General features: G+C 34.0%; 1 protein-coding gene across 3 annotated transcripts; it reads right to left on the bottom strand.

Annotated features, from left to right (window-relative positions):
* Positions 1–395: 395 nt before the first annotated feature.
* LOC132311939 (BTB/POZ domain-containing protein At1g30440) lies at positions 396–6,739 on the bottom strand. 3 transcript variants are annotated; one of them, XM_059810120.1, is made up of 6 exons: positions 5,901–6,738; positions 5,322–5,385; positions 5,164–5,233; positions 2,221–3,444; positions 1,102–1,643; positions 396–843 (listed from the first exon to the last, which is right to left on the bottom strand). In XM_059810120.1, the coding sequence occupies exons 3-6, from the start codon at positions 5,182–5,184 to the stop codon at positions 804–806; spliced, it is 1,827 nt and encodes a 608-aa protein (XP_059666103.1). In that variant the 5' UTR covers positions 5,185–5,233; positions 5,322–5,385; positions 5,901–6,738; the 3' UTR covers positions 396–803. The 3 variants fall into 3 exon arrangements, with proteins under 3 accessions (XP_059666103.1, XP_059666082.1, XP_059666094.1); XM_059810099.1 differs by lacking the exon at positions 5,322–5,385 and having other exon boundaries at positions 5,901–6,739; XM_059810111.1 differs by lacking the exon at positions 5,322–5,385 and having other exon boundaries at positions 818–928.
* Between the last annotated feature and the right edge of the window lie 4,209 nt (positions 6,740–10,948).

Genomic DNA, 10,948 nt, shown 5'->3' with positions numbered 1-10,948 from the left:
TATGGAATTGAGATATAGGTTGCCAAGAAAGCCTCTCGGTTTTTGTACAGAACAAGAAAAGAAACAAAATAATAATAATAATAATAATAATAATAATAATAATAATAATAATCATAATCATTCAGGCAGGCCAATTTTTTAAGCAGATGGATTAAGGTGCATTGGATGCGAAAAATGACTCTTTTTTTTTTTTCCACTTACATTTATAAAGAAAGAGACTCGAAGAGAAAAGAGGTTATTTCTTTTTCTTTTCTTTTTTCGGTTTTTTATTTATTATTTATTTTAGTATTTAGTATTTCTTCTTTTTGCCCTTTCTGTAAGTGGAAAAGGAAAAATTTAAGTTAAATTGCTTTATAACATACGAAGAAGGTGGTACCATAACAAGTGGCTAATAATTATCATATAAATTGTTTTTTACAACCACACCCTTACCATATAGCAGGTACAGGTACAGGTACGTAAAAAGCTTAATCCTTATTTATGTTAATACTGTTTTTGAATAGCAATCGAATCCATAAAAGAGCACCAAATCAATGTTACATGAATACCAGATTCAGAGCACTAACATTTGTAGTCTCCCTCCCACAGATGCTACATTGTAACATGTATTTTTCATACCTTCTACCTATACGACGACGACTTTTCACATACATGCAAAAATTTACATGGTGAATACTAATTTCGACTCAAGACGGTGTTTGTTGCACTTGCTTTCACAACACATATTTTGGAGCTCATGCAAAATTTGCCAATAAAACGTTTCTGGTAGTTCCAAGTGAAGCTCAGAAAATTACTCCAATGTCCTAAACAAAGCCTCTAAACAAACATGCCCTTACTGTAATTCTGGGAGAAGCAGCAAATGAGAGGGAGAGAGAATCAGTCCTTCAGTACTGTTACGAACAAATTACACGATGCCTACATAGTTCGTCTGCATTACAAGGTTGGGATGAAGAAGAAGAAAATACATAATAACAAATATGGCACAGAAACATGGAGATCGAATTTTTTTTTTTTGAAGAATAAGGAAGGAGAAGTGGAGATACAAACAATGAGAACTTGGAAAAACGGCTAAAATAAAAACCAAACTAAAAAAGTTCTTACCCATCAGGAGACAAATTTTTCTTGTGTTTCCCATGCTTGTCTTTTGTCTTCTCAACCTTTCCACTACTGTCATTCTGGTTGCTAACAGACCCCTCTTGAGCACTGCACATCTGAGACTTCATGTTAAACCCAAACTTCTTCGACACATTCCATTTGCTAGAGCCTTTTACTCGACCCAGCTTCTCAATCTCCTGCCTCATGTTTGAGCACTCTTTCTCGAGTTCAGAAACCCGCATCCTCATATTATCCATCCCCACCTTCAAAACCTGATTCTCCCTCACGGCTGTGGTCCAGCCTCCCTCGTTAGATGTGGCCAAGCCACTTCTTAACTGTCTTGAACCGTCAAGATTGTCTGAGACCAGGAAGCAGCCAGCGATGGAGGTCCTAAGCTGAAGCTGCTCAAAGAAGAGAACTTGGACTATTACTCTTAGGGGCAGCCTCTCGTTCTGCGCGGCATGGGTGCAAGCTTCCAAGGAGAGCTTCTGGCAGTCCATCAATCTGCAGAGTTCTTCTCTATCTGATTCTGCCAACCATGGGTGCGACTGCAAATTGGAAAACAATAGGAAAGTCAATAAGCTCAAGGTAAGATAAGAAAATGTGCTCAATATAATGGTTTTTTTTTTTTTAATTGTTTTCTCACTTACTAAAAGCCCATAATATGATTTTTTAGTGAAATTCATTTGCTTCAAGAAGCAGAATATAAGGAGTTGCAATTTTCCATGCAGGAAAGATTACAGGGTAAGTAACATGACAACAATTTTCCTAAACTTGAACACAACCAGCCCAACCTAATTCTTGGTGAAACTGCTTTTAAACCTTTCCATTGTCTCTGAGTGGTTTCGGGTTCACACAAAGAATAAAAGTGAGGTTTGAGCCGGTTGCAGTTAGAATATCAGTTAAATTCATAAAATATCATGATTAATAAATCAAATATCCCTGAATCACCGCGTAAACTTGTTTATAGGTTCAGGTGTTTGGTTCTAAAGCTTAAATGCTAGAACCTTCAAAAACTTAAAATTTCATTGCTGGAGCAAAAATGCAACACGAATAATAACCTAATCTTATAAGCTACCCATGCCCAGCCTTTCCAGTTTCCATACAGCAGTTAATTTATTTTACCTTCAGATAAATGTCAATTGCACGATAAAGACCATCATCCAAGGGCCTGCCATAATCAGGTACAGCAGCGGCAAGAGATTGAAATTTGGGGAGCTTCAAATTAATATCAGGGGCAACCTCTGCTAGGTACCCATCAATCAGCTTGGCTACCATCGTGATTGGAGTCAAAGAAGGTGATCCCATCAATTGACCATCATCAACTGAACATGGAGATGCCCCACCAGTCGCCTGATCCATGGCCAAAAAGTGCTCGAGTATACGATGCACACACTCAACATTGTAAAGAGTCTCCATGGAATAAGAGAAGTTGGGCATCAAGAGATCTTCAAGAGTTGCCTGATCAAGTTGCATCCCTATCCTCTTCTCTAAGTTTGATATGTAAGAGGGGCTTGCTCGAAGAATCATGGCTGTTCGAAGTAGGCCAAAGAGGAACTTCGTTGAGACTAGGCCCTTCTGCAGTGGAAGTAACCTATCCATCTCTTCAAGTAAAAGCTTCTGATCTTCTTCGGATGGTGGGGCACCCAAACCCACCGGCACCAGACGGTTGCTAGACTCACTGGCACCCTGACGCCGATTCAGTCCTGGCAGGTACTTTTTTGCATAGAAAGTGAGAGACCCGGCAACAATCTCCTGATTAATACCACGAGATTCCATTGCCAAAATTAACCGCTTGTAAAGAGGCAAACTTAGAGCCGATGCATCTTCATACCACCAATCTGAACTTGAATTTTTTGGCCTAGCCCCTGTGCTTATGCCATTCCATAAGACACTCCCACCAGGGCTCTGCAACGGCCCTCCATGCTCCACGACTGGCCACCCGAACAGATTCGGGTCAGTACTTGCTTTCACAGCTAAGGACTCGATGCACCTCTTTGTAATATGGAGTTCTTCAGCATGGGGGAGAATATCATCACAGGTTTGAAGCGCTTTCAAAGAGTCTTTCCAATTTCGAAGGACTATTTGATTGAGAAAGACTTCGGTCTGTGAAATTAGATTGCCCTCTCCATACTCTTCAGTCATCTCAAGATGCTCAGCAGCACAACGTAGACACGCGACATTTGTGGCAGTAAGTTCCAGTTTCACCCCGTAGCAGAATTTGGCTACAAGTTCAAACGTTTTAGCCCCACCTGGGATGTCAGGGAGATAGATGACACAGCCCTCTTCTCCTTTAGATGCATCTGCAATCAATCTTTCCATAACACCGCTTCTAGAAAGCAAAGGGAACTGCATAGGATAATAATGAAAAGAAAAGTGTCATTGACTGGATGCTTAGGATTAAGCTAGCATACCAAGTATTAGTAAGGGAATGATGGGGGCCTGCATTGTGTCAAAAATCATAACAATATAGAGTTTCTTGGCAATAAATATGAGAGCAACCCTCAATCTCAACTCTCTCTGTGTACGAACATTTCTTTTTACAGCATTTTTGTGAATATATGCACATGTGTGTGCTTATTTTGAATAATAAATATATGATAACAACAATTTACTTGATGCTTTATTTATTTATTTTTTATTTTTTTATATATAAGTAATTCACCAATGCTTTAATTTAAACTATTTTCTTAGTGGTTACACCAAATGATGAAAACACGTTTTTGTTTGAATAACCAACTTCATGATTTTTACTTATCATTGTGTTTCCAAAATTTGCACTAAAATTAATAAACTTCTTGTGGAATTTCAATTCAAATTTAAACAATATATCATGCGAATCTAATAATTTTTTATACTCGTATACTGTATAAGAGTTAACAAGTAACAAACAGGAGACCAAATGAAGCCACTAATATAGTGATGGGGAGGGGGTGAAAAAAAGAATTACAGTGGATGGAATCTCATAAGAGATGAACACGGTCACATCTAATAAAAGTTCATAAAGCTGAGAGTTCAATATTGATAGTAACTTCAGCTACGCGAAGCAGTGAGAGACCCTCCATTTTGTTAGATATTAGGAAGATAACTTTTTTATTATGAAAATTACATTTAGATATCTCAAAAGTACCCAAAATAGAAAATAAAAATCAAGCATATTTCTAACAAAATGGGCCAATGCACCTAGAAAATCTCTAATGGAACAATCAGCCAAATACTGCAAAACAGTCCAAAACATAACGGGTACGAAACAATAGGTAGAATGTGTGAAGCGAAAAATTTTGATTACTATGGGTAACAGTTTGATCAATATGGTGGTTTTTCTGCTTCTTATTTGTATACCTACAAAATATACATGCATGTAAGTGGTAGCATAGTTGATACAAGTCTCCATAGAAAGAATAGAAAAAAGGTAAATCGGTGTTCAAATAACTTATTTGATTCAACATCAGATCCGATCTGACTAAATTAGAGCTCAATCATTTCATATCCAGGTCTCATTGCTAGGGTTTGGATCCTGAATGGTAGATCTGTAACTGGTTTGACAGTCAGGCTGACAGCAGTGCTATCAGCTGAATTGCAAGATAACTGGTCAAAGTCTTACATTAGAGTATTCTTAATATTAAATTTGGAGTACTGCTAAATGGTCCTGACAACTCTCCTTCCCAATAACTACAAGCTTTTAGAATATAAGATTGTAGAGTATGAATGAGAGCAATCATATTGAAAAAACAGAATAACTACAACATGCTTTATAATAGTGCTACAAATCATGTGATTACTACCTCTCACCCATCTTCCACACAAGACACCAAGAAACAATGCAGTGGTAGTTAACAGGAAATGCAACAAGGTTTACCTTCAACAACCATGTCAAAAAATTTATGATTTATTAGTATTTTTGTCTGATTTATGCAATTACACACAAATAAAAAGAAGGGAAAAGCAAAAAACAAAACAAAATATTATATTCCAACAGTTGAGGTAAAGTATCAATAGTTAAATGTAATCAAGTGAATAACAGAGTGAACTATAAGTGAACATATATTTGGTAAAAAGAATGATTACCTTGTGGAGATGGAAGGACATCTCCCCAACTTCAACAACAATATCACTTGGAAGGCCAGTAGTACAAAACCTACAATTATTTTTCACAAACAAACAGTCAAAATTACAGGGTTAGAGATTCAGGAAAACAAATACTCCGTATTAGTAAGGTTCATTACCTTATAAGTATGCAGCATATATAGGGTTGAAGAAACGAGGTTATAAAGATCGGTAAATCTTCTTCTGGGAAATGGCCGAAAAAATAAAGGTTTTAATTATAAGAATTGATTTGTAGTTTGATACAAGTGCTCAAGTCAAAATAACTATCAGTATATCTTGACAATGGTGGGAAACACTTGACTTTAAAGGTATGTTGGCAAGCAGTGAATAACGCAGAGTTGGGTGAATCTAAAACAAAAGTTCCAAACACTGCTATGAAATTCCATATATTTGCAATTTTAAGAGAGTTCTTAAAATTAGAAATCTATAGATGAATTCCACTTCTCTAAGCCATCACACACTCTAGGACAACATAAGGCTCAAATACTGTGTGAGCGCAGATGCCTCCACAAACAGTGCAAACACCCAGAAAAAGTGGGAAAAACCAAAGGCAAAAAAGTAAAACAGGGGAATCGATGGGAAATTTGAAGAAAGATCCTTTGACTTTCAGGTTTACAAGATAGAAGATAATAATACCATGAACTCCATTAATTATAGATCTCAGAGAGGATTTTGAATTGCAAAGATCAGGAACATACCAGGCCTGTCCTTGCCTTTGGAATGCGTCAGTTTTGGATCCCAACTTCATACAAGCCATTTTTGCAAAAATGCTATGTGCAGTTAAACTTCAATAGCAAGATCTTCAAGTAAACCAAACTCGGTAATATACTTCTATCACACCCAAAACCCTCAGTTCGACCAAATAAACTCCTTAGTTTGGAACAATGCGCTAGTTACTGTCCCAAACCAAGGCAGTGCAAAACCAGAAACCCAAATCCACCACTTTTGTGCCCTTAAATCTCCGACTATCGAGACCAAACGACCCAAAACCCAGTACCTAATTCCTAAACCAGAATCAGTGAAATCCTAGAAAAACCACAAAATGCAAAACCCTTCTTTTAAATAACCCAAAATTGCAGAAACGCACTTCCAAAAACTCCAATTTGGGGCAAATCTGCCTTTAATCTAACAGAATATCCAGCAAAACCCTAAAAACCACTCCAATAGGACATACCCACTTCAAAACATAATCGAATCTCAGTTCAAACCCATTCTACTAGAAACTAAAATTGCCTAATCAGACACCAAAATTAGGTCAACCCCTTCAATTTTCTGGGCCTAAAGAAACCCTACCCAGAGTGTTTCTGACACAAACCACTGCCTTCTTCAACCACCAGAAGATTCCAAAATTCAAATCATATACCACATGAGAGGCCAAAACCACTCCTACCCAATAAAGAAAAGAAAAAGGAGAGCACAAAGTGAAGAATCACTGTGTCTGTTTTCAACACCTCATCATCATATTAATAGTAGTGTGAAAACGCCACCATCAAAGTGAAAGACCCACATGTCAAGAACTTGAAAAACTCAACCATGGGTAATTAATGGCTACTCCGAAAGCAAGCCCTGACTAATACCATGTGGGGTCCTTTGGCTTCAAACACACTCATTAGCCTTGCTAAAAATCTGTTTCAGAGCATCTTTAAACAATACATTAATGCCAACGTCCAAAACGTTAATACCAACTTTATTAAGAAACTTCTATTTTTAACCGATATGAGTCTTTTGAAAGTAATTGTTATATGTTTGTCCAGCGAGGCCATGTGGATGCTTTAATTTCTTATATAATTTTATTTCTTTATCCATCTCTATATTGACAGATATGTGTGTGTGTGTGTTACACATCTAGTATATTGGGACAAATTGTAGAATCCTGCTCTCTAAAGTGTCAATTTTATTGTAGATATTCCTGGTAGAAGAAAAAATATCATTCTTGAACTTTAAAACGTACGCCAAATAACCTCCAAATAACTTCTATGTACATTCAACGTACAACTATCATAAACGTAAGGATAAAATTTATCGTAAGCGCTTGTAACTTTGTGCTGTACGTAATTATGTACTCAGTGCACACCGGCTTATTATATATTTTTTCAGCAGCATAATGGGTGTATAAAACGGATTGGATTTTTTTTTACATTTTTTTGCTCTTTTATTATTGTGATGTATTTTCACCTTTAGGCCAAGAACAGTCCTAATCTAAGTTACACAACCTTTCTTAATAGGTGTCGCTTTCACACTTCGAACGCACTCTCACTCCCGCTCTCACGGTCTACATATATTCTTTCTCAAATTCTCACTATTTATGACATAATGTTGCCACTCTTCCACTCTCGTTCTTGAATTCGCTCTCGTTCCTAACTTAAGTACCAATACTCCACATGATTTAGTGTGTGTAGTCCCTTGGTGTGGTGACCGGAGAAGTTTTACAAAGTCAATAAAAAAATTGATAATAGTGTTTTCATAATTGAAATTGTATTTTTTTTTGTATTTTTTGGAATAATTTGAGGAAGTTAAATTTTTTATGTAATTAAAAAACTGAACAGGTTTAGAGCAATGAATTGGTATCTTAAAGTTAGAAATTAGAATTGGAAAAATTTAGTTTAGAATTTTAATTAATTAATTTTTTATTCTAATTCCAAAATACCGATTTAGTACTTTCCAAACACAATATACAATTATTTACAATAAATAAATAAATAATTAAAAAATTTAATCCCAAATGAGTAAATCACTTGACTTGGTGCCTCTTAAAACATCATATATTAAGGTGTGCATTAGACAAGTACCACTTATAAATGTTCCTCAAATATTGTATGCTTCAATTAGGTTGAATAATTCTATTCTTTCTGAATTGCGTATCCCAACTTTACCACTAATTATTACTTTTCACACAAGTGCACTAGTTAATTTCAGTATAAATAAAAATCACAGTACAATGCAAAATTTTTGATATGAGAGTCATGAGACATGCTTGTGATGATTAAAGAAGCATTATTATGCAATTTATATATCAAAAATTGCATAATAATGCTCATGACTCTCATATCAAAAATTTTGCATTGTACTGTGATTTATATATATATATATATATATACAACTAAATGATAGATTTTAATCCTTTTCACATTTCTCCGTAAATGAATCGTTAGTTGTAAATTAGACTTTTTCAATTTCTATTGAAGTACTCCAGAGGATCCAATAATCCTCACTCTTCTTATACATACGTCTAAGTGATGGTATTAATTTTATCGTTCTAAAAAATAACACAAAATGCTTTACCCAGTTGTTTAATGGGTAGAACGTCTTACTTTCAAAAAATGTGTTTCGAAAATGTGTTTTTGTGTTTGGATTTCCGTCACTCTTCTTACACATGTGAATAAGTGATGATAATAATTTTATAGTTTCAAAAAAACATCACACAAAATGAGCTTTACAGAGTATCTCAATAAGCACAACGTTTAACTGTCCGAACATGTGTTCCCATGTTTGGATCTCCCTCTGAATTTGTCACGAATTTTGAACATGACATAGTATATGCTAAATGGGTCCAACTGTTTGAACAGTTTATGCTGCTTTATGACAGACTGAAACCCATTTGAATAGTTGTCTTTGCTTTTGCTAACTGCTTTGGGACTCTCTCCAAATAAAGAGCACTATGAACCAGAAAAACTTAACATACTGTTGAATCTTGAGTAATAAATAATTTCCTGAATCTAGGATGACCTAGTGGTTTAATTGGTGGATTGAGTCGTGGTGAGCTCTTTTATTTAATTAATAAATTAAAAAATTTATTTTATTTCATACACATCTAAAAAAATTTGTCTCAATCCTTTTAATTAAACATCGAAAACTCATACCTCTTGTCGTAAGATGGCTCTTATATTAGCATTACTTATAAATAAATAAATATTTTGTGTGAAAAGTCGGAATGCATAATGTAGTAGGATTGTCAGCAACTCACTTAGAATCATTTACCTAAAAAAAAAAACTCAAATAGGTTAAAATAAAACTATTCTAGTTAGTCAAAGGTAATGGTTAAGTTTAGTTAAAAAAAAAAAAGCATGGAAAATAATACTACAAAAGTATGTAATTTATGTAAGGTTTGGTTTGGTTACTTTGGTACATGTAGATGGAAATAATAAAAAAGGAAATGAAAGGAAATAGAAATTTAGTTAGCATAAAAAGAAATTATTTTTTTGAAACAAAATTACTTTCCATCACAACCTAACTTCCTCATAATTTTTTCTTAAAAAAGAAAATATGATTTCTTGAAAAAAAAAATGAATTAATACTGCTACCCTTTCTTTTATTCTAAATAAATTTCATACTATTCAAACAATATACTAATAGTTTCTCATAATTATTTTTTTAAAAAAAATCATGTTAATCAGATAAAAAAATGAAAAAATTATTTTTATTTCAGTCACTTTACTTTCATTTTTCACTATTAATTTTCATCTAACCAAACCGATGCCATTTGATACGAAATTTTAAATATATAATAGCATATTGTTCTTTTCCAAACAATTTTTTTTTTTTTTTTCAAATTTTACATTCCCTCCATCTCAAAAAAATTGTCCTGTTTTTTGGAACCTAACTTTTTAAGCCAGTAATTTTTATTTATTTATTATTATAATGATAGAAAATGAATTTTCAAATATACCATTCAAATGAATTTTTAAAGAAAGCTTTTATAACTTCAAAGAAAGAAGGGTAAATCAAGAATATTAAAAAAAAATAATATAATAGATTTTGAATTGAAATAATTATTTTAAAACTGTAAAAAATAAAATGGTGGATACTTTTTACAGGACAAATAGAGTATGTACTTAGGATAAAATGGGTACAGCACCTCTTTTATATATATATATATATATATTTTAATGTTAAAAATATCTGACTTTAAAAAAAGTTTGGGACACAAAATAAAGAGTAATAATGTTGTTGCTTGCCTTTTAGCTCACGCTTTCTACGCTCGAAGCGCCTAGGATTTAGGGCTCCTCAAATATCACCGATCACGACTCAGTCCTCAATAATGAGAAAAACTGTTTGGGCGCAAAATAACTCCTCCAGCATAACCGATCAGCCACGGACAGTATTGGCTGATTCATAATCAATTCTCAAAGATCCAATATCATTATACACTTTCATGAATTGGTTGGTTTGGCCGATTTACACTGCGCAAACCCATTACACCACGCAAATGAATGTGAAAATTGGACTTATGCTCCCGAGTTTTATAACAAAATTATCAAAACAAAGAATTCAGACAAACCATGCTCCCAAGTTAAATTCAGACTGTTGTTGACATTTATTTATAATAAATTAATACGCTTTTGTGGAGTTTTATTCTCAATCAAAGAGTTTAAATTGAATTAATCCACCAAGTGTCTATGAATTTGGACCGTCTAATAATTTCTCCATTCCTTAATGCATCCTATTAAAAACATACTTTAATGCATCCTAAAGTTAAAAGTGATTCAGTGAGACTATTAGACAAACTACACAATTTCAAAATTATTTCATAATTTTGAAAACAATTTTGGCCTAAAAAACCATAAGATATATATATATATGCTCCAAGTGAATTCCAAAATATTATGAATGATATTTTCAATCCTCACAGTCACTTCTCTATCGTCTACATTGATGACGTCCTCCTTTTTTCCAAGTCAATTGATGAACATTGGAAATATTTAAAAACATTTCTTTCTATCATCTAGAAAAATGGTTTGGTAGTCTC

This window comes from Cornus florida, unplaced genomic scaffold, assembly GCF_030987335.1.
Source record: "Cornus florida cultivar Cherokee Brave unplaced genomic scaffold, ASM3098733v1 CherokeeBrave_3.0.0_Hap2_Chr01, whole genome shotgun sequence".
NCBI classification, from domain to species: domain Eukaryota; kingdom Viridiplantae; phylum Streptophyta; class Magnoliopsida; order Cornales; family Cornaceae; genus Cornus; species Cornus florida.
This window is presented reverse-complemented; position numbering and strand designations above follow the sequence as displayed.

Coding starts and splice junctions, on each gene's coding strand:
- LOC132311939 (XM_059810099.1), bottom strand. CDS start 5,959: ATGGCTTGTATGAAGTTGGGATCCAAAACTGACGCATTCCAAAGGCAA. Junction 5,234..5,900: donor CAAAGGCAAGGACAGGCCTG/GTATGTTCCTGA, acceptor AAATAATTGTAG/GTTTTGTACTACTGGCCTTC. Junction 3,445..5,163: donor TGTCCTTCCATCTCCACAAG/GTAATCATTCTT, acceptor TATCCTATGCAG/TTCCCTTTGCTTTCTAGAAG.